Genomic DNA, 24,735 nt, shown 5'->3' with positions numbered 1-24,735 from the left:
CGTCCGGCGTTAACATGAGATGGCAAGAAAGCCCACGCGACCAAGTGATGACGTCACGTTCTCGGCACTGACCTGCTGCGGCTAGCACTGCGAAATCTCACGGTGAGCAGCCACGGCGTCGGACGGAAGGACGCCGCGGCCCACACCTAAAAAAAATCAACTTCGCCCAATTCGAAAATTGGTTTGACCCACGTTCAAAACCGACCTGGTCCACTTCGAAAATTGACTTGGCCCACCCTCAAAGTTGACTTTGCCCTACCCGAGCTCAATGAACAAGTGAGGAGTATCGCGCGGTAAAGTCACTGTTTGCGCATTCAATGCGCGTACTTGCACGTAACGCACGTAATTCAATTCAGTGCATTCAATCACGCTTAAAGGGACTGACGACAAATTTTCAAGCATCTGTAGGTATTTATGGCGCAACGAAAAGCCCACCATCGGGAGTGTTTACATCAGCAGCGGCTACTTCCAAAAGAACGTGGATATTTAGTAAGCAGAATTTTTCGATCTGAGCAGCGTCTAAAAAAGTAAGAGTCCCTCCTCCAGCAACGCTGAGAAGTGAAAGCGATGTCGATAGCCCGCCTCGCAAATTGTGCAAGCCGCCCATCGATCTGCTTTCACAGGCGCGAGTGCAACTGTGGTTAATTTACCACGTACGTTTTGACCTTTTCAACCACTTTTGAAAACGGAAAGCTGGTGCAATACGTTCGCGTTGTTGTAAAGACATTTCTTACATTTGTACCACGTTTTCCCCCCCCGAGTACTCATGGCTGGCTGGCCCCCGTTGTCGTTGTTCTTTCGATAGGCGAGCCAAGCCAAGCCATCGAAAACGAAGGCGAAGGCAGCGCCACTTTTCTGCTCACTACGAACGACGGCTTACCTACAGATTGTAAGTCAGGAAAAAGTTATAACAAAGAGCATACTGCATTTCAATATTAATAAAAATACCAGGAAGCGCGTACAAAGTCACGTGACGGACCTCTTATGCAGGATCATGTTTTTTGCCGCGTGGGGCGCCAAAGGTCCTTTGTCGCGACCTTTACAGCGATGAATTAAAAATATAAATCCATGTTTAATGAGAAAAAAACATGGCTCGTTTTAGCCACAACGATGGGGAATCGTTCCATCAGCGGGGTTATACCTCGACTCACGTTCTGAGCGATTGTCTGTCCTTTAAAGTGCCTCTGTCACTTTTTTGTTTTTATGCAGCAGATACGTGCCTCTCCCCGTTGCGAATATCTGTGTCTGTATGTTTTTGTATATTCTCACTTCTTGCCTGCTGTCACTGTAAAAACCTCTATGGACGTTCTTTTTTTTTTTTTTAATTTTTTCTCGCCACACTTCGCATCTAACTTACCGCATAGAAATCAGACTACGAGGGAGATTATTGAGGCCTACTAAATCAGGAAAAAGGGTCGTGTTGTGTAAGCATGCCATGGTTAAATTTGTATGACAGTGAATTTGAATTTTTAAGCCGCCTGATAGTGTAGCATTAGCTTACAGGATTTTGCGTTTTTGCCCGCGCACTGGTAATGACGCCACCGATGGGAGAGCAGGTGGCTATGGGTTGTAGTACATTGGTTTGTGCGTGCCTTCGAATGAAGTGAGATGTGAGTTCAGCGTTGTCCTGTGTGTTCCTACCTTCTGTCTTCGTCATATTGCGCTGCCCCTTCGAGGTGTTCAACCAGTACCAACTTGCCCTAATGTCGATCCTTCTATAATTTACCGACGCTGCTTAAAATTTAGAATTACATTCCAAGTTTTTACGAGCAACCATCTCATAACGAGGTACGCCGAAGTTGAGGGGACTCTAGATTAATTTTGACCGCCTATGCACAGGTTTGTTTACCGTGGACTAAACGCACAGCACACGGGCGTCTTTCTTTTTTTTCATGACCGTCACGTCCGAGCACGTTTTATAAGTTTTCGTGTCCACCGCTCAGCAGGCAGCAGAACCACGGCGCAGAGTACTAGCCGTGGCAGAGCAGCCGAACAAACGCGCACAGATGAAGCGCAGCGGGGAAGCAAACACTCTCGCCGAGTCTCGGAGGTCACGTGTTGGGCCCACTTCCCGAGGGAAAAAAAACGGGAAGGGAAAATGGCTTCACGGAGCGTTGGCTTGCCGAGGTCACGACTCCGTAACGCTCAGCCTCCTCCTACATGTTTAATTTCATTCCTCCACGCTTAAATGGGAGGAGCGGAGGCCGCAATGAAAACACGACGAAACGCGAATGCGGAGAGAGAGAGAGAGAGAGAGAGAGAGAGAGAGAGAGAGAGAGCGCCAACCACGGTCGGATCACGTTTCGCTGACGCCTATGGATCGAGAGTTTTTGGCCCCCGGAGTGGCCAGCGCGGCTCCGATCGCCTTTCGTTACAGTTTATTGGCGTCGCCACGAGGTCTTCGGCAAATGCCACGGATCGATGAACGGCGCAGCTGAGAGAGTGCGCACGTGGACGGCACGCTCTATGGAGAGAAAACAAACAAACGAAAAAAAAAAACAACAAGAGCAGCGTGTGCTGGGGTCGGTGCGAGATTGTTTTTCCTTGGCGATCGCTGGACACCTAGCAACGACCGCGCCGCGAAGACGCGCCCTCGGCGGTTGCCATGCCAACGGCGTCACGAGAGACGCACGTGCTTGCGACGTATTATAGAGGCAGCGAAAGCACCACCCACGTATACCGAGGGTTTCGTACAAAAAAAGAAAAAATGACTAGAGCAAATTCTTGGAGCTGTGACGTCGACTGGAGCTGCAAGAACAGCGGCTCAGCTAGCGCGGGAACGATTGGGCACAGATAAAGCGAGCTACAGATGGCTGTCGTGGGCCTACTTCGCAGCCGACGCCGTGTATTGCGCTGATGTATGGTGGAGCATTCATGCGCACGCAATCGGCGCTCTGTTCCATCCCCCGAGTCATTTGCAGCGCTGCCGAAAATGCGAGGCGCACAGCGGTAATATATCCTTGCGCAGCCGAATATAGTTCCGGGCGTAAACTTCCGGTTATTGGCCGAATAAGAGAGGTTTATTTATTTATTTATTTTTTGTTGGCACATGATACGTTACAGCGATACGTGACATGTCAGGACCTTTGAGCATGCGCGTCCTACACCGCCAGTTATTGTGGCGGTGGGCAGATGCCACGGCGCGGATTAATAAATCTGTAGGCGCATTCGGCTTTGCTATTGGCTGAGGAGCCCTGACGCTTCCAGTGTTGTAAACGCCATGCGAGACGGAGTGTATAGTGCGCGTTTGGGTATGAAAGGGTCCACGCTGAAGCTGGCAATGTCAACAGGTCAAAATTAACGCTGAGCGCACTGCTACAGAGTCTTTCAAAGCGGTTGTCTACCTTCTGGACGTCAAACCCAATCAATCAATCAATCAATCAATCAATCAATCAATCAATCAATTAGCTACAATCATCGAAAGCTGCTGGCGCAAGATTCCCGATCAACGTACCTGCAGCTCCGTTCATAACGTTCCCCTGCAGAGAAGACGCTATTAATGGGCAGTCACGCTGCATTAGCAGAATCGCTGGCACAATCACATACAAGGCGGTGATCGAAATAAATAAATAAATAAATAAATAAATAAATAAATAAATAAATAAATAGAAAGTGACTTGAAGTCACAATGCATGTGCACACAGCTGACACACCTTTGAGACTGCAGCTATATAGTGACGCAGCTAACGGGACGTTATAAAGATTAGCTTTTACGACCGCGCCGCGTACGAGAGGTTTGGGAAAGCCTTCGCTTTGTCTTTCGGGGAAATTCGCTTCGTCGAGAGGGGGACAGGGGGGGGGGGGGGGCTCGTTGAACAGCCTCGTTGAACGGTTTGTTCAACCCGTTCAACGAGGCTGTTGAAAGAAAAAACAAAAATAAGCAAGAACGAGTGTGCTCGGAGTGAGGATTTCAGATACTGCTCGACAGCATTAGAAGTTACGCAAAAGTGCGATAAAAACAAAATACGTTGCAAAAGTACGACACGGTTTCGTGTTACGACCCCTCGCCCGGTGGTACAGTGGCTACTTCGTTCCGCTGCTGAGCATGGTATTCGTGTACAGCTTAGGACCACAACCGAGTGCAATAGCTTTGACAAGCGCGGCAGGTTGGGCGGGCGGGCTGGCAAAATTGCGCGGAAACGAATAAACTGAGCCAAAAAAAAAAAAATAGACGTGGACTAAGGAAAGGAATGGACGTAAATATTTTCCTTGCAGCAAACACCTTTCTTGCATGTGTTTTAATGCATGCAGCGAGCTAGGTTAAAATAATAATAATAATAATAATAATAATAATAATAATAATATTCAAGCTTCGAGTCACCGACTAACCCAGCAAGAGCGCTGCTATCTATACAGCCCCCTAGCCAATTAGCGCAGTCGATCAAGCAAGTTATTCGGTTTGGTGAGGGTCCCGGATTCGATTTCCAAGATTTTATACAATTTTTCATGCTCTGACGAGCGAGAAGCTTCGCAAATTAGGCCTCGGATTGCCTTTACGGGCCTTTAAATGACAGTCACATTCCTTGTTCTCTCCTTCCATAAGCGCGTTGTGCGGAGACAGAAAAAAAAATGCCGTAGATCACGTACACACAAACGCACACGCAAATTATACCGAGCCTTTTGTTAAGCGGAGCTGCCGACTACTATCGGGTACGACGGACGCGTTGAACGCATCATGGCTTCGGAGGCAGCGTGCGCATACGTACGTAACGCAATTCGAATCAATTCTATCCGCAAGAAACGTTTACTTCCTCATTAACGTGCAGCCGCGGATGCGCGAAGGCGAGTTTTCTGGTTCTTTTTCTTTCCACCGCACGGCCGGCGCTGCCGCAGATGCAAGCGCCATCTAGTGGTGGTGCAAAGAACCCAGTGAGGCCCCAGCCACGGTATCGAAATCAGGCGAGGTTTGCAAAGAAAAGCTTCGCTTAAAGAAAAAAAAACAACGTCTATCACCACAGAAAGCACGTTGTTTAATCTATACGATGGGCCGCGCCATCCCACCTCCGCTTTGTCCTGCCTTAATTACGCGCTGTTTGTAGAAAGTCCGAACCCGAACAAACTAACCCTATATGAGAAGCCGGCAGCGCAAAAAAAAAAAAAAAAAGGAACGACATGGACGGACACGACAAGGACTATGCGCTGAACTCTCAACAACGTTGTTGTGAATGATTCACGAATAAACGCGTGCTGTACGTCCGAGACAGGGGGGTTCGGACGGCACGTACCAAATACGTACGAACACACGCCCAGTTCGCAACATTAAACTATATCCATGATTAAGAAACTATTACTCGTGCAGTTAAGCCTTACAATAACAGCCGAGAGAGCAGGCAAATCGCAGCGTAAGCACCGGTCTCTCTCTCTCATCTCTCCCAATCTGCTCTTCGCGAGTCACGTGCGGCAGGCACAGTGCGACGCAGCGCCCGACATTGCGAGCGCATAACGACGAAGTCGCGTGTGCATACGACGAGTCGCAGCACGTGGCTGGCGTCATCGCACCACGCGCACGAGCTCCCCACCTCGTAAAATGGGTCATCTTGGCAAACAGCTTCGTATACGCGTATCCAGAGTCGCGTTTGGCCGCTGCGACGTACGTCAGCGCAATCTTTCACTATAACCTCTACACAGGCACCCGCGTGGGCGGCTGATAAGAGCAGCGCCAGGTGGCGTCATCACAAGGTCCTCTCACACGCAGCCGGTTCGGGAATGCGCACCGAAAGATAAGCGCTGCCATAAACCGCCGCCGCCAGCGGGTTGTGAGCAACACACTATACAGGTGTGAGCGACTCAGATGATACGAACACGTGGAGAATTAACGACGCGCAAAGCGCCGCTACCATATCGCGATGGTTCTATACATATTCGAAGACGAGACGAAACGGCTAACGGCAACCTCTGGAGCAGACTTCGAGACTGGTCGCTTTCGGAGGTTCTCTCGCGTTTCGGGTGACGGTCACGTTCGGCAACACCCTGTTAGAGCAGTATAAGCGCACGCGCGGGCGCTTACTGCGCATGCGCAGTTGGAGGCACAGGTAAACGGCGAGAACGGTATAACGCCTGGCCGAAATACTCGACCATCACAACGATGGAAATAGCTTTACAACTTAAGCGCGACGTGGAAATCGCGCTCGTGGGGGGGGGGGGGGGGGGTTGCAGGTATACGTAGCTTTCATCACAGTCACTTCCGAAGGCTTATATAACCAATCAGGGCCTCGTGGAGAGCAGTATTCTCAGGACATGAATATGCGCGCCCGAATGTTTCGTAATGAGGCTGCGACAGTCGGGTAACGTGGCGCGAAACACGCGCAATAGGCAATGTTAGTTGTATAGGAAAAGGAAAAGAACTAAGGAAAGGTAGGGAGACCAACCAGACACCAGCTGGTTGGTCTCCCTACCTTTCCTTACTAGCTTTCCTTACCTTCCTTACGACCCTACGCGGGAGAGGGGGTGGGTGGGGAAAGAGGGGCTAAGGGACGAAAAGAAAGAGGTTCGTATATACGACGGTGAGCAACGTAGGCAGAAGCCCGACGAAAACTGGGCGCTTTTCTTCCCCCTGCGGATACCGTATACGGGGGAGCGTTCACATAAGCACCTGTTATCACTGTGGTCCCAGCGAACGTCTGCGTTGCACTCACCACTAATGCGTCGGTCTCCACTTTCCGGGGAACTGCGGCTAGCTCGATAAGCTGCGATACCTCTTGCACGCAACAATTCGCGTTCTTCTCGCCCCTCTCTTCGATTTGCTTGCCTATTTCCTCCAATACAGATTCGGCCCGCAGGGAAACCAAGTGGAAGTAAGTACGGTTCGTCCTCTTGCCTTCATTTATCGGCAAGAAAGGAGGTAAGAAAAATCGAGCCAACAGAACCACTGCATGTAGAGGAATTGGCGAGGGAGCAAATCCGCGCAAGTCGCCGCTCAGCCCCGAGAAGAATTTTTCTCATGGAAAAATGAGAACCTTCATGAAAAATGCGCGCGACGTAATATATCTTTTTTTTTATGCGAGACGTCTTTCTTTACGTAAGAGAAGGCTTCCCAGAAAAGACCGCTCCTTTTATGCAAAGGGCATCCAACTATCCACGAGCGAAGTAAAGTTAACGCTTGCGCAAGCTCCACCCGTTGGCAGCTCCTGGGATATTATGGGCCGCGTGCGCGGATGCTGTGTTGCGCGAAGCGAGCGGCCTATTTATGGAAGCCAGACATTCCGACAAGATATCCCGTCTGGTTGGGTTAAATAATCATCAGGTGCGTAACCCCGCCTCCAGCTAAAAAAAGCTGAAGTTTCTTTGTACATCCGTTCTCGAGCTTGCAAGAATTAAAAGAAAAGACAAGCAAAAGAGAAAGAGAAAAGAAAGGGAAAAAATAAAGTTGATATTCGAGATTCCTACCATGTTCTCTACGCGAAGACGCTTGCGCGTTTTGCGGGGTGTCATTATTTTTTTTTTTTTATTGATATTTAGTACAGAAAAAGGTCCCATAGTGTAAACACTGTAGGGGGACCTTTTATAATGTTAAAAAAAACTAATACTACTTGACAGCAAAAAGGCAGCGAGTTGAAAAAATATACGAAAATGCAAATACAAATGCAAATACATAATGATTTCGGTAAAGCACGAGTAGCCCGATGTAACGCCCGCCCCTCTAGCGCGAGACAAAGCGATAACACCAAAGAAATGAAACTACCCACGGTGCCCCGGTGACGACAACCGTTTCATTAGCGCACACAGCGACAACGGCGACGACAACAGCAGCCAAGCGCAACACCGGAGCAACCCGCGCGCGCTCTTCGCAGAAACGCGCCCGGAAATGTAGCTTTCCCGCAAGAAGACGAGCGTAGCGGCGAAGCACGCGACGCGGCTTCTCCCGCCGACCTCGCAATTTCGTCAGACGCATGACCAACAGATAGAGAAACTATCCGCGCTTAATTAGAGCGCGACGTGTCAAGGCTGCGGCGCGCCGCACTTCCGGCAAACAACAGCAGCAATAAAGAGAGAGAGAGAGGGGGAGGGGGTTATTGCGGGTTACGCAACGCGCCATTTGCGGTTACATGCACACAAAGTACGCGAGCACTGTCACTCGTCGGCTCAGCACAAATTATGGTAGGGGATGCAAAGCTCACGTTCAAACTTGCATTGGCTGCTCTTAAAGGGACGCTAAAGTAGAATATTAGAGAATTTTAGTGCGTCCGGTATTCCGGCAAGCGCGGGCGGTTTGCCGGATGAGCGGTGGCGTAAACGTGAGCGGCCAGATTGGTGGCGCCAGCTGGTGGTGCAAAGCTCAACCACCTAAACACAGTGCCAATTACTATATTCTTCTTAGCAGAGGTGTAAGTTTTCGACAGCGGCGTAATTGTGAACACAATTACGCCGCTGCCAAATATATGCGCCAGCAGCGAAGCAGAATAAAGTAGGTTACTGCAATTTTAGCTCCGTGTTTCTTTGGTTGAGCTATACAACACCAGGCGGCGACACCGCTCCGGCCGCTCACGTTTACGCCTCCGACCATCTGGTAATTCGCCCCCGTTTGCCGGAATAGCGGACACGCTAAATGTCTCTATTAAGCGACGTTACCTAACTGCGCTAACAACAGCAAAACAGTCACTCTTAGGGTGAGAGATAACGGCTCGGTAAGCCAAAAAAAAGACACAAAACTAACATTTGCGTCTAACATTCACAGCGCGCGCTGCTGCTGATGACCAAGAACTTTATTTATCCCTCATTAAAGGCAAGGAGGCAACGGGATCGAGAATGGGGTGAGGAACTAGTTGAAATAGGCTTCTTCCATCGTCTCAGCCCACTCCAGGATGGCCTCGTCAAGGTCGGACCTCGAGCTGCGCAAGGCAATCCCACTGCTCCTCACTAGATATTAATTGCTTGAGGAAAAAGGGCGCTTAGGGACCCCACATAATGTGGTTTAAGTCTGCTTTGGGAGAGACGAGGGAGAAAGGTAAATGCGCGCCAAAGGCTCGAGAGCTGGCGGTGACGACTGGCGCCAGCCCTACCGGCATCGAGCTCTATCCAATCAGTGCGCGCTGGTTTGGACAGTCCACTCGTAGTGGGCACTTGCGAAATAACCCCTCCCCGCCGTGTAAACATCCGGCCTGTCAAGCGAGCCGGAGGTTTAAAACAGGAAGTGTTTGTGCGCAGAGGGCCTCCGAAATTTACACGCGCTTGTTCGCGACGTCGCTCCACTACTGTAGGTACGATACTTGGTTGTTTTAGACCTTCACAAAGCGTCCCACGATATACGGGCAGTGCTTGGCAGTGGAGCCCGCCTGCTGAAATCGCGGGTTCGCGGCACTGAAATATTTCTATCTCGACTAGGTATTAATGAGCCGATTGGAAAAATTTTTGAGGGCAGAACGCTCCCTAGAGGACACGCAACAACTTCCAGCGTTTTACCAAAACTTGCTATGGGGCCTGGTGAGGGGCCCTTTAACATAAGCAGGACATTAGGCAATATAATAACAAGGGCTTGGTGGCACAACCCACCGCCCTGTTCCAAAGGAGACGCTCATAGCATGCATGCATGCATGCATGCATGCATGCATCCATCTATCCGTCCGTCCGTCCGTCCGTCCGTCCGTCCGTCCGTCCGTCCGTCCGTCCGTCCGTCCGTCCGTCCATCAGCTAAAAGTGCGCCGCCCAACAAAAAAAAAAAGTGAAAGAAAAATTACCACTCTCCCACTGCTATGAAGAGGGGTGCAAGCGAAGCTCGGGACAGGCGGCTCTTCTCTCGGCTTCGCGCTCCCTCACGGCAAGGTCGGCACGTCGACAAGCCCTTTCTCCAGCGAGTTCCCGGCGGCATTCATCCAACGCCGCCCGTTCTTCGGCCGAACGCATTACGCGCGGCCCACTCCCACTGCCGTTCCTTCAACGAAGCTTGCACTTTGGCAGAACGAACCAAAGGCGGCCTCCCCATCTGACTGCCGGTGCCGAACTGGCGGGAAACGGCGGGCGCGCGATCACACCTCTCCCCCCCTCCTCCGGAGGGAGGGGACGCCTGTGATTGGCTCGCGCCTTGCGCTGCCCAGGCATATAAAACCCCGCTTTAAAGGTACCGTATGATGAGTCGACAGTGTCTGAATTGGCTAGCGTGGTGCAACCCGCAGGTCGGTGGCTCGAATCCGCAGCCCGACATGCAATTTTTATTATCGCGCGGCTTGAGTTTTTTCGTACGGCAACACCGACGCCGACACGAGTGAAGCAATACAAGCTTCGCTTGAAAAAGAGGTGAGGCGGTCCCTCGGCAGTACGGAAGAATGCAAGAAAGGAATGCCACTTGTTGGGACGCTGGTCGAGACAATGGCAGTGAAGTTCGCTTTCTGGCAGCACAGCAACGCGGCCTTCCATTTCATCCGATCTCTGTACTATTGAACCAATGAAAAAGAATTATTGAGGCAAAACGTTCGGTATGCGGCGCTTTACAGCTTCAATAAGACCTAAAAAGTTCTTGCAGACAACGGTAAGGTGCCGTCGACATATACAGGGCACTATAGCGACGTCGCGTATAGGCTCCGCCAACATTCGCCGACTCCGCTCGGGAGGCTGCTTTCTTTCTTTCTTTTTTGGAGCTTTAGAGTTTTACGTGACAAGATCACAATTTTATTTTGGATACTGCAGAATAATTTTGAGCGCCTGGGATTATTTGGCATGTACGCATTGCATGGTACACGGGCGTTTATCCAGTGAAACAGAATAGCGCAAACCAGGACGACCACGAAAAGAGAGGGACACACACAGAAGCGCTCCTGTGTGTGTGTCCCTCTCTTTTTGTGGTCGTCCTGGTTTGCGCTATTTTCGTTCACGGGATATCTATCAACTCGCCCCTACAGAAATTTTACGGGCGTTTATATTCGCGTGTGCTCGCCCTGAACAAACTCACACTTGGCGGTTGAACCATATCGCATTTTATGGCAGGCCGTAAAAGCGTTGGTATTTGCAGACACGGCGACGTGAATTTATGCACCTGAATGAAGACAGCCGCGTGAGTTTGTTGTAGTGTTCACCTTTCATTTCATTTCATTTCAGATCATTTTCTTTTCCTCTATAAATTTGCCTAGAACGTTGTTTTCCGAGTCAGAGGTAGCGTCACGCGGACGCGTCTCTCTCTCTCTCTCTCTCTGCTTTTTTTTTCTTTTTTTTTTCTCCTGGATGACCGGACATGACCTGAAAAATCAGCATCAGCGACGGTTGTGCGACTCAGATCGATAGTTCACGCAGGCGGGCCCCCGGCCATTAGCATTTTTTCACACTTGCTAGAAGAAGAAGAAAAGGTTAGTCAGCGAAGCTTCCGGTTCCGGGTCGTCTTCGTTTATGTACGTGGCGCTTCCCTGAAAGAGAAACGTAGAGACTCTCTCTTGCTCCTCTTTCATATTCCGCCTTTGGCCTCTTGCCACTGGCTCTGTTGACATTGTTTCACATCGGCGCTGGTTTAGGAATAAGCTGCAAGGGTTGGCGTCAGTCAATAAGTTCAACAAGCGATCAAGAGACCGGGCACATTATCCTTTGCTGTGGCATCGGTGCGGTGGCCGAGGTACAATCTTCGATAGGCTATCGATCTGTCGGATGAGTTCGAACCCTTGTTGTTTGTCGTTGAACTTGCGGGGCCATTGCGACTTTCTTCGTTCTTTTTTACGTCATAAAATACTGGAAAATTACTCTGGGGTTTCTGCGAGGGAAACCCGCGGACATCCAAGACTAGGGGAGTGAGCCTATGACAAAAGTCACTGTCAAAAAAAAAAAAAGAAAAGAAATAGGCGGGGCCTTTGGCCCTCCCCACCAACTAGCAGGGCGCACAATAAAGTTCTTTCCTCCTCCTCCACAGAAAGAAAAACCCCGGTATATATAACAGCGCCTATACTGTCGCACGTATAATGTAGAGCTGTACATCGCATACTGCTCTCGTGGTTCTCCCACACATCAGAGAGAGATAGAGTGTGTACGTGTGCGTGTCTCTTTGTGAGGAAGAGATGAAAGTTACTCTGCTGTGAGAGAGTGACAGGTTTAAACACGTCATCGTCACCGGTTTATCAAGTGACACACGTTTTTGAAAAGCGCAGTCGGTCTCGCCAGCGACATATCAGAGTCGCTCGCCACACGTCATCGGATGCGCTCGCTGCCCCGCGCAGCTGCTCGGAAACGCCCGCGTGCGTTGCCGCAGGTATTTTTTTACCTCCGAGTTAATAACGCTCGGTACACACGGTCGCTATATACAACGTTCAGGACGTCACGACGCCGCTCTTATACACACGCGCTTCGCCCACACGGTTAATCGAAACCGATGCCAAAGGTACCTGACGGAGCGAGTCACGCTGGAACGGAAGACGCTACGACACAGGTGCAGCCACCCGTCGCATTGAACCCGAACACGCTCAAAGCGACTTGGAAGGCATATTTAGCGCCAGCGAACAAGGACAGAAGGGAGACGACACCACAATGCGACACCGCAATGCACACCGCAATGCCAGTAGCGTATTGTGGTGTCGTCTCCCGTCTGTCCTTGTTCGCTGGCGCTGAATATGCTTTCCAAGTCAGTTTACCAACACGCCCAACAAATGGCAACGCTTAAACTGCCTTTCACTACTTCTTCCGCGGAGGGCGCTGGGGGGGGGGGGGGGGGGGGGGGTTCTGGGTCGGTGTGCCCAAAGAATGTTGGTAGCTTAATGCGCATTCATTGCAAAGCCATTTACTCTTCACAGCCCCTGTTTCTCTAATGTCAAGCCACAACAGATGTGTCTTCATTGTCAAGTCTGACGGCGGTTGAACCCGCGTCCCGGATTTAAAAGTGCGCGAAACCAAAAACAAACTGCTAGGGCGCACCTGTTTGCGCGGCAACTATACAGAGCGCCTTAACGAAGGCGTTGGGGCCTTGCAAACAGAGCACTAAGCTTTTGAGGTCATTACCAGAGAGTCAACCGGAAATGAGGCCGCGAATGCAGCCGGAAATTCACCTATGATGGAATGTAAAAGTAAAAAAAAAAAATACTGCAGTGGATGAAGGGCACGCGGGACCGACACCATCTTACTATGGGCGCCAGGAACATGCCGTTCTGAGACCCTTACACTGACCTGACTGCGGTTCTTTTTATTTTTCGTTTGTGTGTGTGCGTGTGCGTGTGCGTGTGTGTGTGTGTGTGTGCAAAGTAGAATGAAAACGGACCTTGGCCGCAAGTCGGGGCTGACACGACCCACCTGCTGCACGAAGGGAAATGCGAACGCAGTGTTCCGGCGGCAGCCAGCGCAGGGATAGAGAGAGAGAGAGAGAGAGCGACAAAAAGAAAGAACGAAAGAAAGAAAGAAAGAAAGAAAGAAAGAAAGATGGAGGTTGTGGTGATGGAATGTCAAACTGTCTGCGAAATAAAGAAAAAGAAATTCACTGACGGTTACGATACCCCCTAATGCGAAATTTAATAGCAGCTCTGTACGAGTAGTCATTTCGCGTGTCAATATTTTTGTATTATCATTATATGGGTACCCGGTTTACATTAGGAATAGAACGCTGTGAGTAGCGTAGCTGGCGCGGACTGTCTGTCTCGTGCGGTGGACTGCAAACGGAGCGAAGTGTGGCGCGGCTGCCTCGCTAATCGGGACATCGCGAGAGGCAGCGCGTGGTCGTGAGACGTGGGCGGGATTCAGAGCAGCCGCCGCAGACACAACTCCGCTCAGGCAGCGCTTTGTTTCCATATACAGACGACGCGCTCTACAGTGACGCCATCTCGTAGCCATTGTCGCCGCAAAGCCCTTCTTGCGCGGCGCTACGCTTCTCCCGCTTTCGCCATACCCTCCTCCTCCTCCTCCGTCTTCCGATTCATGGTGCCGCTGCACCCTCCTCACGTTCTCTTCGCTATCGCCGTCTTCCATCCGTGCTCCGCGTTCGCTCTTTCATGCTTCGCTGTGCTTGTTCGCTCGGTTACGAGGTTGGTACGACGCCGAGGCAAGCCCACGCGCAGCGCTGGAACGGGCGCCTACGAGCTGCGCTTTACAAAAAGGCCTGTAGCAGTTATCGGCGCTAAACACACAAAACAGTGGACGCAGATTCACTGACGCTATAGTAGTGAGCGAGAGGGCGATGTCGTCGACGTGAACTATTAACATCACACACACTACCGAAAAAACAAATAGTTTTCCGTAAGCGCCACACATTAGTGCTTGACAATGTTGTCAGCAGCGGGCGAACAAGAGACGCCTCGGCCCGGAGCCAACGTTTGGACGACGGGGACATTTTTTAAGTCTCCATCACCCTGCGATTCATCTGTATGCAATCAAATTCAGCAGCAAAGCTGAACTCCACCTCAGAGTGAACGGTGATTGGATTCCCATTTGAAACAGGCGGTGGCACGATGTGTACCGGTCACATCCGGTGTCAAATTGTATACGCTAAACTACGTCATTTTTATGTTTAGTATACTTTTCATATGCGCTAGCTTCGTGCTAATACTGCTCGCAACTTCTGTTAAACCAATATATACGATTGCCTCGTAATTAGCTGCGCTTGATCATTTTTTTAGGTGATCTGCTTTCAAAGCGAAGCTTTCTTTATGAGCCTTCTAGGACTTTCCTACCCTGGTTGCTGGGCAATGTTGCTGTCTCGCTGAATAGCCCGCATTTAAAAAAGAACACGATAACTTGGCCGTTCAGGGATGGAACCTCGGAGCTCTAGAAAAGTAGAAACCATGCTCCATCACCGTTAGGCCACAATCGCGCGTGTACATCTAGCACGGCAACGCAAACAATAGATGATCGCCGCGTGTGTCGCATTCCATATGCACGGGTGGGCGAGAGCACGTGCACGAGAACACGTGTGCGCAAACTAGTTTACTTTGCAGCAAGAGACGCAGGAATGAGATGGGCAAGATTAGGGAATCCGATTAACCGCTTCAATAAAGCTTTGCTTCGCGCAGATTACAAAAATCCGCGCTCGATCTGCACAATTTTTAAACTCCTCTCGGTTTTACTCGCTTCGTGTGCGCTGCATATTGATCCTCGACAGCGAGTCGCAAAACTGTTTCCGCCTACGCGACACTCTCTCTCTCTTGCATATTCACATCCACCACGTATCTAATTATTAGGGGGTGGACGAATATTGTAATCTCGAGGCGCTCTTTACGCCATAACTGGCCCTTGTGCCACAAAATACCACATGCCAGCACCATATTCGAAATTTTCGAATGACGAAGCGAGTAGTGTCCTATTCGATTGGGTCTTCGAATCGAGTATTCACTGTTCGTATTTTTAGAATACTTTCCGACTTTTTTTCCTTCTTCAGTACGTCAACTGTGCCCACATAAACACAAGATTGCAACAAAAGTATGGTAAGTTATCACGCCGCTGGCGTAGTATACACATAAAACGCGAAGGCTTGCTTGTGTAGTAGAGCAGGCTATATACGTCACTTAGCTGGCCATACTTTACAGGCTTATACAGCGATCATTCGCGCCCTCTGAAGGGTCCTGTACAGGCAAAGAAACCATCTGTTTGCTCCTAATGCTCCGTTTGTGCTTCTTATTAACAACGTCTCATAACGTACGTAATGAGAGCAACATGCTGATTTTCAAGAATACTGGGACGTGAACATCGTTTTTATATTAATTGTGACAACTGTTGTTCGTTATTCGAAACGTATTCGTTATTCGATTCGTAATCGATTCGGCCTCAAAAAATTCCCCATTCGCCGAAGGTTACGCACTTGGGCCGGTTTATTCGTGATTACGAGCAGAAAACAGGGCCAAACGACAGGACGCAAAGGAGCACGCTGTGGTTCTGCGCCCTTCTCTTCGTCTATACTCGCTCAGCGCTGTTTTCTGCTTGTAACCACTATTCGCGCACCCGTAGACTAATTACTGAAAGAAATAAACTGACAATTGAACAGCTTCCGCACCGTAGCTATTGACGCTGCGTTTCGTCGCGTTGTATATAGAGGGGTGGGGGGTGGGGGGATTCAGAAACGAGCGATCCATGTGTTCTTTTTTTTTTTTTTGTGGTAACATACATGTCACGTGATTTTTTTCTTCGACGTTTAAAGTAAAGCCCGCGAAATGTGAAATAAAACCACGTGACTGCGCTATCGCATTGCAGCGCCCTCAACCGTGCGTCGAGCGAAAGAACCGTGCGCGCGGACCGTAGCGAAGCGAGCGGCCGGGCGGTGCCCAAGGCGTCGGGTCGGGTTCACAGTGCGTCAGCATCTTTGGCGGCGGTGGCACATGGGAACGAAGCGCCGTCGCGTCGTCCCTGATATAAGCGGTACGCGCTCGACGCACGGTTGAGAGCGCGCTGCAATACGACAGCTCACGAGCGCGGTTCCCATATCGTATTTCGCGGGCTTTACATTAAACGCCGAAACAAAATTACCACGCAGCGTGCGCATACGTTGCCGAAAAAAAAAAAAAAAAAACATTGGACCGGTCGTTTCCGAATGCCCTATATATACAACGTGACGAAACGCACTTCGCCCTGAAATGAATATTAACATTATTGTATAATTAATCTGAGTTAATTAAATAATAAAGCGGAATATAACAAAAATATATTGAAGAGCGCCACATGCGGGCAAACCACGTGTCGTTGGTTCCACCGTGCTGCGGTTACACGCTCCTTTATTTTTTTTTTTTCAATCCTTGTTTCGAGTCATCTGAAACACCCTGTATATGAAAAAAAAACCTCTCACGGTGAAAAGAGGCTTGAGGAGCCAGAAAAAGACGGGAAAATGAAAGACGGGCGCTGATGACGCCTTCCACTTCAGGCGCAAGCTCGCCATGACGTCACAGATTTTCACCGGGTCTGATAGCAGGCCTATAGTTATTCTTTTCTTTGTTATCACAAGGATGAACATCCATGTTGCATCTTAAAGTATTCAGAGACCAAACTCGGCGAAGTCTCCAAAACATTTACTGCGCCGAGACGGACCCCGAACACGAAAAATACTTACTGACGCATACCGGCCCTATGCCGGGGCTTCGGCGCGAAAAGAAAAATGCAAGACGTTGCCCTGTTTTTATTTTTGCTTTCTCTTCTAACGATCAACGTCATATCCTGAAAAGATCGACGAAAACATTGTTTTCCAGGAAGACATTATCAACCTGAACTGATTTAAGCGTTCCCCCTCCCCTTCTCGTCTCCCTTTTCATAAAGCTGTCCGTCGCGCTGCGACGCTGTGGCCTTTGCACGAATAGCCGAGCTGTGCCACGCCTATAGCAGATATCGCGTCACACGAACGGGGTTGCAACGTGTATACTTAGTGACGCAGCGACCAATGAAGAGAGAGAGAGAGAGAATGAAGAAAAAGAAAAAAGCTAGAACGGCCCACAGATTGCGCAGCACTCTGAACGGACCGACAAGTCTGACTCACATCACGCGCAGATATGCCCGTATATATGCAAACGCAACGTCGCCGCCGCGTTTGTCGCGATTCATATCTCGTGTCACTGTGCTTGCCTATCGAGGACGCAATTTAACTGCGCCCACAACCGAGCCAACGAGTTTCGCTTTTCGAGCGCAACTACAGATAGCGGTGAGCGCGCGCGCGCACGATCCCACACAAAGAAGGGAACTTTGGAGACCTTGACAGACGCCCTTCGTGTCCGAAAATAAACAAACTCCAAACTTCACAAAAAAAAAAAGCCCTTTTCATTTCTCTTTTCTTCAAGTTTTCAAGCAAAGCCTTCCTTTCCACACTGGTATATATATATATATATATATATATATATATATATATATATATATATATATATATATATATATATATATATATATATATATAAGAGGGGTCCTTTGTTCTGGTTTCTCTTTTTTTTTTTTGCTGTTTTCTTGGGATTCGGAGGTCGGGGGAAGGGGTTAATAATCGAGCGTTACCTTTACAGAAAAAAAGAAAACGGGCATAAATTGGCAGTTTTGTTGTTTCGCCAGCCCAAAGTTCAGGGATCTTTCCGGTAAATTAGACAAAAGATTCACGCAAGCAACGGTCTCATTTTGTACAGAAACGCTTAATTCAAACAAGCGAAATCGCTCACGGGATCATGTATAGTGACAACGACAGCTGCTCGCAAATGATATGACGAACTCACCTCTACAAATTCTCGCTCGCAAGAATAATTAACAGATTTAAAAGCCAACCACATTAACAAAAGAAAACGACAACAACAAAAAGATATCCAATCCACGTTGTGAAGGTGGTCGGACAGCAAAGCTGTAAACGACAATTGTAGTCAGGTACAACTTTAGAAGGAAGCGGCATTTTCCCCCTCAAAGGCGTATGCACACGAGCCTCCGCGCGCTCTGGACCGACGTCACGAGCCGGTCGGCCGGTGACCACGCCCACGGAGAACATTGCAGCCCGCACTTCAAACTGGCACGACTCGCGTCAGCGAGACTATCGTTATAGGTTAGGGGACGCAAGAACTATATAGGGCGACGGTACTGCGCATGCGCACAACCCAACGTACGGTACTGCGCACGCGCAGTACCGCGGCCTCTAGTTCTTGCGTCCCCTAACCTAAAACTCTCTACTATCTCTTCAGTCACGGAGACAATCGTGTGCCACGCTTCGGTAATCTGGGCGGGGCCTCTCCCGTCTTCTTAAGTTGTACCCGACAATAAGAACGATTACCCATTGCCTAGAACGATCCCCGTCTTTGTCTGTCGTCTTGTTTTGTTTGGTTCCCAATATAAGCTCTTGAAACAAAACTGATATAACACCTTAATTGAGGTCACAGCTAGCGCTATCTATGACCTCAATTCAAGGTCATAACCAACTAGCCGAAAGACCTGCACTCCTAGATAATACGTTACCGACTAGACAAGCCGGCCACCCATCTGTGCACGTAACATATACAGTTAGGCAAACATCCTCTCAACGTGACACCTAGCGCACGCAAGGCAGAGTAACGCCAGAGCTGCGTCCTCTCGCTAGAGCACTAGCACCGTGTATATATATGACACGACTTGCGGGAAATGCGATGCAAGGCGTCACTGTCGTACATATTCGTGTAGACACGGCTACAAGAAAAAAAAACTAAAACGCTTTCCTTCACTCAACGCCGTTAGGCACTGAATTTGCTTTATGCTTACATGGGCCGGTTTTCGCTTGAGCGTTTTAAGCGAAAACGAGGCATATACGAGCACCATATCTACATATATTGTTAATTTTAATGACATACAACTTGACCACTTGCTCACAAAAGGTGGGCAGCGTGCAGTAGTGTTGTAACGCCTGCACCTTCTTTTTTTTTTAATTATCCTTTACGAAAGGCACATCTTCGGAAAGTAATCGGGTTTTAAGCCTACATTTTCACATTTTTGTTCGGGGGTGCGAAAATCGCGATTTCGCGGATTTCACCCAAAAACGAAGGACCATATATATGTTATATATTGGTGCTTATGTATTCATGCATGCATACATACATACATACATACATACATACATACATACATACACACACACACACACACACACACACACACATACATACATACATACATACATACATACATACATACATACATACATACATACATACATACATACATACATACATACATACATACATACATACATACATACATACATACATGATTTCTTGCCAAAATTTCTTGCAACCCCCCCTCCAGCCCTGACAGAAATCCTGGGTGCACTAATGATTCAGCATATAGCGGAGGAAGCGTTTTACTAGCCTTCACGATGGAGCACAGGTCAATTCAGTTCGTATTTCGCAAGTCAGAGTGGTAAAATGGTATAGTCGGTGGGGAGGTCTCGTTCCTTCTGCTCGCACATCTACAAGACACTGAACTTACAGTCGCGTGGCAACGCGTTTCCGTACAAAAAAAAAAAAAAAAAAAAAAGCACGAGCAAACACTCCTCCTCCATACAGCCCGCCCAACCAACCAACTAAGCCAACCAACCAACCCGACAGAGGCCGTCTGCAGACACACACTGTGACGTCGTTGTAAGATCACTCCGAAGTCGAAGGCGCATCGGAAAAAAACATCCACAACGTCATATAAGGCAGAGAGAGAAAACAGTACAAGCTTATCGCAGAAAGAAAGAAAGCGTCGGTTTCTTCTAACCGTCTCCCGCCGAGCGGGCAATCTGGACTGTATCGGCGACACCGGAAGTGCGCTGATGCTCCCATATGTGACGTAGTTGGGAGAGGGGTAGAGGAGAGAGACAGGGTTTCGCATTTCCAGCAGCAAAGAGGACTCGCGGTTGCGTTCGCTCGCCTTGCTGCCTACACTGCCAAAGGCCCGACTCTTCGTCTTCATTACTCCTTAAATGCGACAGCATTTTGTTTGCCTATCCCCACCCCTTTCCTGAAAGCTTACCAAGCAAAGCGTTACCAACGTAAAATAAAAGTTAATAGAGACTTTTAGCGTGTCCGGTATTCGGGCAAGCGCGGGCGGTTTTCCGGTTTAACGGGGGCGTCAACGTGAGCGGCCAGATTGGTGGCGCCAGCTGGTGGCGCAAAGCTCAACCACACAAACACAGAGCTAATTAGTATATTCTGCTTAGCTGCTGGCGTAAATTTTCGACAATGGCGTAATCGTGTTCACAATTACGCCGCTGCCAAAAATTTGCACGAGTGGCGAAGCAGGATATGGTGAATTACTGCAGTTTTAGCTATGCGTTTGTCTGGTTGAGCTCTACAACACCAGGCGGCTTCACCACTCACGTTTACGCCCCGACCATCCGGTAATCCGCCCAAACCGCTCCTGTTTACCGGAATAGCGTACAAGCTAAAAGTCTCTAATGAGAATATATCGTCGCCAGTTGGGTTTGAACAAAGGACTCTCCATCTGTTGTGCGTTGGGTGCGCGTTGATGAACCGGATGCGATCAAAATTAATCCGGAGTTCACCACTGCAGCGTGCCTCAATGATATCGTCACGTGGTTTTGGCACGTGAAACAGCTTAATTCTTTTTCGCTCCATCTGTAACACAAGCGCTCTGCTTTAACTTTACATGCTTTAACTTTACATGCCCTTTTACTGCAGAGTGCACAAATGTACTGTTGCGCTGCACAAACGTACTGTCTGTGAAGAGCGTGTTGCAGTATGACTCTCCTGGTCCACAAGAGTTTTAACTGGTCTCATTGGAGGTAGCGCATCAGGACGTTGGTAGCATCGCAGAGCACGAAATCGCTTCTTCCTTGAAGAAAGTTAAACTAGAGTGTCAGTTTGAGCCCAACGCAGAGACCCGAGTTTTCGCTGACCACGTATTCGCATGAGGTATGCAAAATGCGAAATTATGAAGACATACACCGTCCCCTGCACCTTCTCGTGACCAGTAAAGCATCTGCCGAGCACCAGAATTGCCATAAACGTGAAAGACGTGCAGTCACGCACACACACACACGTACACACACAAATACAAGCTTACGAACAGTGCCGTAAATCACGGTAACGCTCAAACGCTATTGCATTCTCGCATAGATATTTGTCATAAATGAATTCCGCAACACTTTCTTCTCTGCCGACGTTAGGTTCTCGCCTATCGCAGTTCAAAAACGTTCGACCTAGCTTAGACCAGCTCGCGAGCGGCTGTCCAGAAATGACCATGACTTCAGACTCGGATGAAATCTTCCGGTGACGCCGTCCAATCAGGTTCGCGACCATGATCGAGCGCGGTTCGCCTTCGCGTCAAAGGAACTAACGAGCTGTCTCATCATCATCCCTCAATTTATGTTCCCTGCACTACGAAGGCCTCTTTCAGCGATCTCAATTACCCCCGTCGGCGCCAGCTGATACCATTCACGTGCCTGCGAATTTCCTAATATCACATCACCTAGTCCTCTGCCGTCCTTGACTGCGCTTCCCTTCTCTTGGGGTTATCTGCTCTCCGCATTACATAAGACTAACGTTACATGGCCTGCCGAAACTCCATTTCTCCCTCTTATTGTCAACCAGAATATCGGCTACCTCCGTAAGTTTGCTCTGTAATCCACAACGCTGTCTTACCGTATCTTAACGTTACGTAACGCCTATAACTGCTCCTCCCATCACTCATCGCATGGTCCTTCATTTTTTAAGCTTCTTTTTTAAGTTCCATTTACCTGCGCCACATGTTAGCACCGGTAGAATGCAATAATCGTAATTTTTTCTTTTCTAGGATAGCGGTAAGCCGCCGGTCCTAAGGCGTCGTCTGCTGCTGGCCCTAAAACGCAGTCCATGCAGTTGAGCGCCAGGGAACACACGCCGGGGCTGTCATTCTCGTAAAACCATCAAAGGCTCCTACAGTGAACCTTTCGGTGAGCGGCAGATCACAGTCGCACTTAACGGCGGCGACACGTGAACACCCGACTTTCAAATCTCCCGGCGCAATTCGCGGGCGTGCGCAGCAACGCCGTTCAACATCGCAGTTTGCCGCTTCGCCGTATGCATTGTGGGTAAGCGATCACGCGGATGGCAGGAAAATGAGCGCAAAGGGGAAGAAAAAAAAAAAAAAAAAAACTCCAGCAACGAGAAGCCGCCGCATCTGCGCAGCCAAAAAGATGCTGAGAGAAAGAAGGTGGGGGAAGGAATGGGAGGGGGGGATACGACGAAATAAAAACGCAAAAAGCGACGCGCAAGGCGCCAGCAGCCGGCGACAGCAGCTTGCGCAATCGAACCGCCAGTAATATGCGCCTCATAACGTTCGCGCGCACAATCGCCCGCGTCCAACAAAGTGGCCGTATATTCCGTCTTGTCAGCGCGCCTTTGAACCCTAGCCAAGCGCAATCATATCGCGCCGAGGAAAACGAATACAAACGGCTCTTGCAGACGATTTCGCGAAGGTTTCGTCTGCACACGGAATGCGTTTAATTCCATGCCTCATAACTGACGCACCGACGACTGCCAATAGCTGCCCGCTGCTAATGTCCGATTCGACACGGATGTCCATCAAAATTTGGGCATTCGGCAAACTCTCCTTCGTGACGTTCCTTCTTTTTTCGTGCAACAGCTGCACGTCACGCGCAGTGGTTACGCTCGCCATCGTGGTTACGCTCGTTTTAACCAAACCTGAAACGAGACCTCCCGAAGCCTGCTGGCCCGAGTGGAACTGCTGGAACCGGGTGCAAAACGCTACGGCATTGTGCCTGGCCGCTCCCAGGCGTGCACAATGGAAGTGAAGACGATACCCTCCCTGCGTAATGCGATACGACACCGAGCAGCCAAAAACCGCACATCCCAAAGGCAACTTCAGCCACTGACGAAGACTGGCGGTGCGCTTAGCGACGTATCAGCCGATTTAGGTGCAAGTAGACGAGATATTGCTATAATAAACGTAACGTTCGAATAACCGCGCGACCAGGCGAAGAACGGCTGTAGATGCGAAAGCAACAGGAAGGCTGGGCACGCAAAAAACGGATTTAGAAAAAAAAAAAAAAAGAGAATGAAAGGAGGCAGTGCGCGCGGACTCGGGAAAACCAGCTTAACACTCCGTAGATGTATACTACGCGATACAACAAAACACACAGACGACATAGTTCCTTCAAGTTTCCTCCACGCATGTCCACGCGTGAGCTGGTCTCGAGGAAAAAAAAATAAAAACAAAAGAAAACGAGTTTCGCGCGCGCAGACGACACCCGAGAACTACTGGCGCCGGCTGTAATTCACTTCAAGTGAGCGAGTGCGCGGCATTGTGTTTTTACAGAGAGTGAGAAAAGATAAAAAGGAAACACACACATGCGGGAAAAAAAAAGAAATTAGCAACGAGCAGAGACAAACGTACCGTGGTTAAGCAGGCCTTCACCTTCGGGAGTCGCACTTCCGCTGCAAGGTCCGAGCTGTATGCTCGAACTCTGTCGCCGCCGGCGACCGTACAAAAATCGATGATCCCGTTCGGTCATGCTTCGGAGGCGCTGACGCGGCTCACAAAGCGCGGCTTAGGCCCACACACACGTGCTCTCCTCAAGAGAAGGAAGGTCCGTCGTCTCGAGCGAGCGAGGTCGTTCGGTTTAAGAAAACCACCTCACCGGCTCACACCTCACACACCAACACACACGCAGCACGCCCCGCTTTTCCCTATCCTTATGGCACACACGTCGGCTCACACCGAACCAGCTGTCTTTTTATACCGCTGGCTACAGCACTGTTCCTCGGACACCCTGTCCCAGACAGTCAAACGGCCAGTCTCATCTGGGCAACATCGTAGCTTTGCAAATGACCTAAGCTCAACGTATTCGTGTCAGGATGATTCAGGCTGGTCCATGCGCTCCATGACGGATCTCGACGCCTGTACGACACGCGTAGAATGACGAATCGAGCGGCTTGTTAGCGGCCGCGCGCGCCGACTGCGACGTTCAGCGTCGAGAAAGCGTGGGTCGGTACGATCACCGCGACGGGCCGGGGTAGGCCTAGCGACGAGCGCGGCGGCAACGTCTGGACGGCTTCTCCGGGGAGGATGCGGATGGGGAAGCAGTAGCCGGGACACCGGAGCCAAGTCTCAATCGAAAGCGCCGATGGAGATTCGATATCAGCGAGACGGTCGGCCACACGGCTGTCGGCGAGATACGATACCGCCGCACACCGCCAAAGCAGACACCAACAGAGTCGCGGGGCAAACTTGTTTGCGCCGTCGTTGCGAGCGGTTGCGAGGATGCGTTCGACATGCGTAGGCGGCGCTTCAATTGCCGCGAGAAGAGAGTTTCGGTTTCGGTTTCGCTTTTGGGGCCTCGGATAAGTTGTTGTGGTTGCCTGATCTGTAGCACAGCTCTGCTTGCGGCATGTCGTGAATTAAAGGAGCGCTGAACCACTTTTTATCGAAGTG

General features: G+C 49.8%; 1 protein-coding gene across 2 annotated transcripts in view; it reads right to left on the bottom strand.

The window, feature by feature from the left end:
• Positions 1-24,535, bottom strand: part of anne (polyamine-transporting ATPase anne boleyn) — a 150,069-nt gene extending 125,534 nt beyond the window's left edge. For both annotated transcript variants that reach the window (XR_008609144.1, XM_050195521.2), the window contains exon 1: positions 23,698-24,535. Coding sequence is in view for 1 of the 2 variants with exons in the window: in XM_050195521.2 (XP_050051478.1) it covers positions 23,698-23,815 (118 nt within the window). In the remaining variant the exon portion in view is untranslated. The remainder of the gene's footprint in view (positions 1-23,697) is intronic.
• Positions 24,536-24,735: the final 200 nt, after the last annotated feature.

This window comes from Dermacentor andersoni, chromosome 3 (genome assembly GCF_023375885.2).
Source record: "Dermacentor andersoni chromosome 3, qqDerAnde1_hic_scaffold, whole genome shotgun sequence".
NCBI classification, from domain to species: domain Eukaryota; kingdom Metazoa; phylum Arthropoda; class Arachnida; order Ixodida; family Ixodidae; genus Dermacentor; species Dermacentor andersoni.
This window is presented reverse-complemented; position numbering and strand designations above follow the sequence as displayed.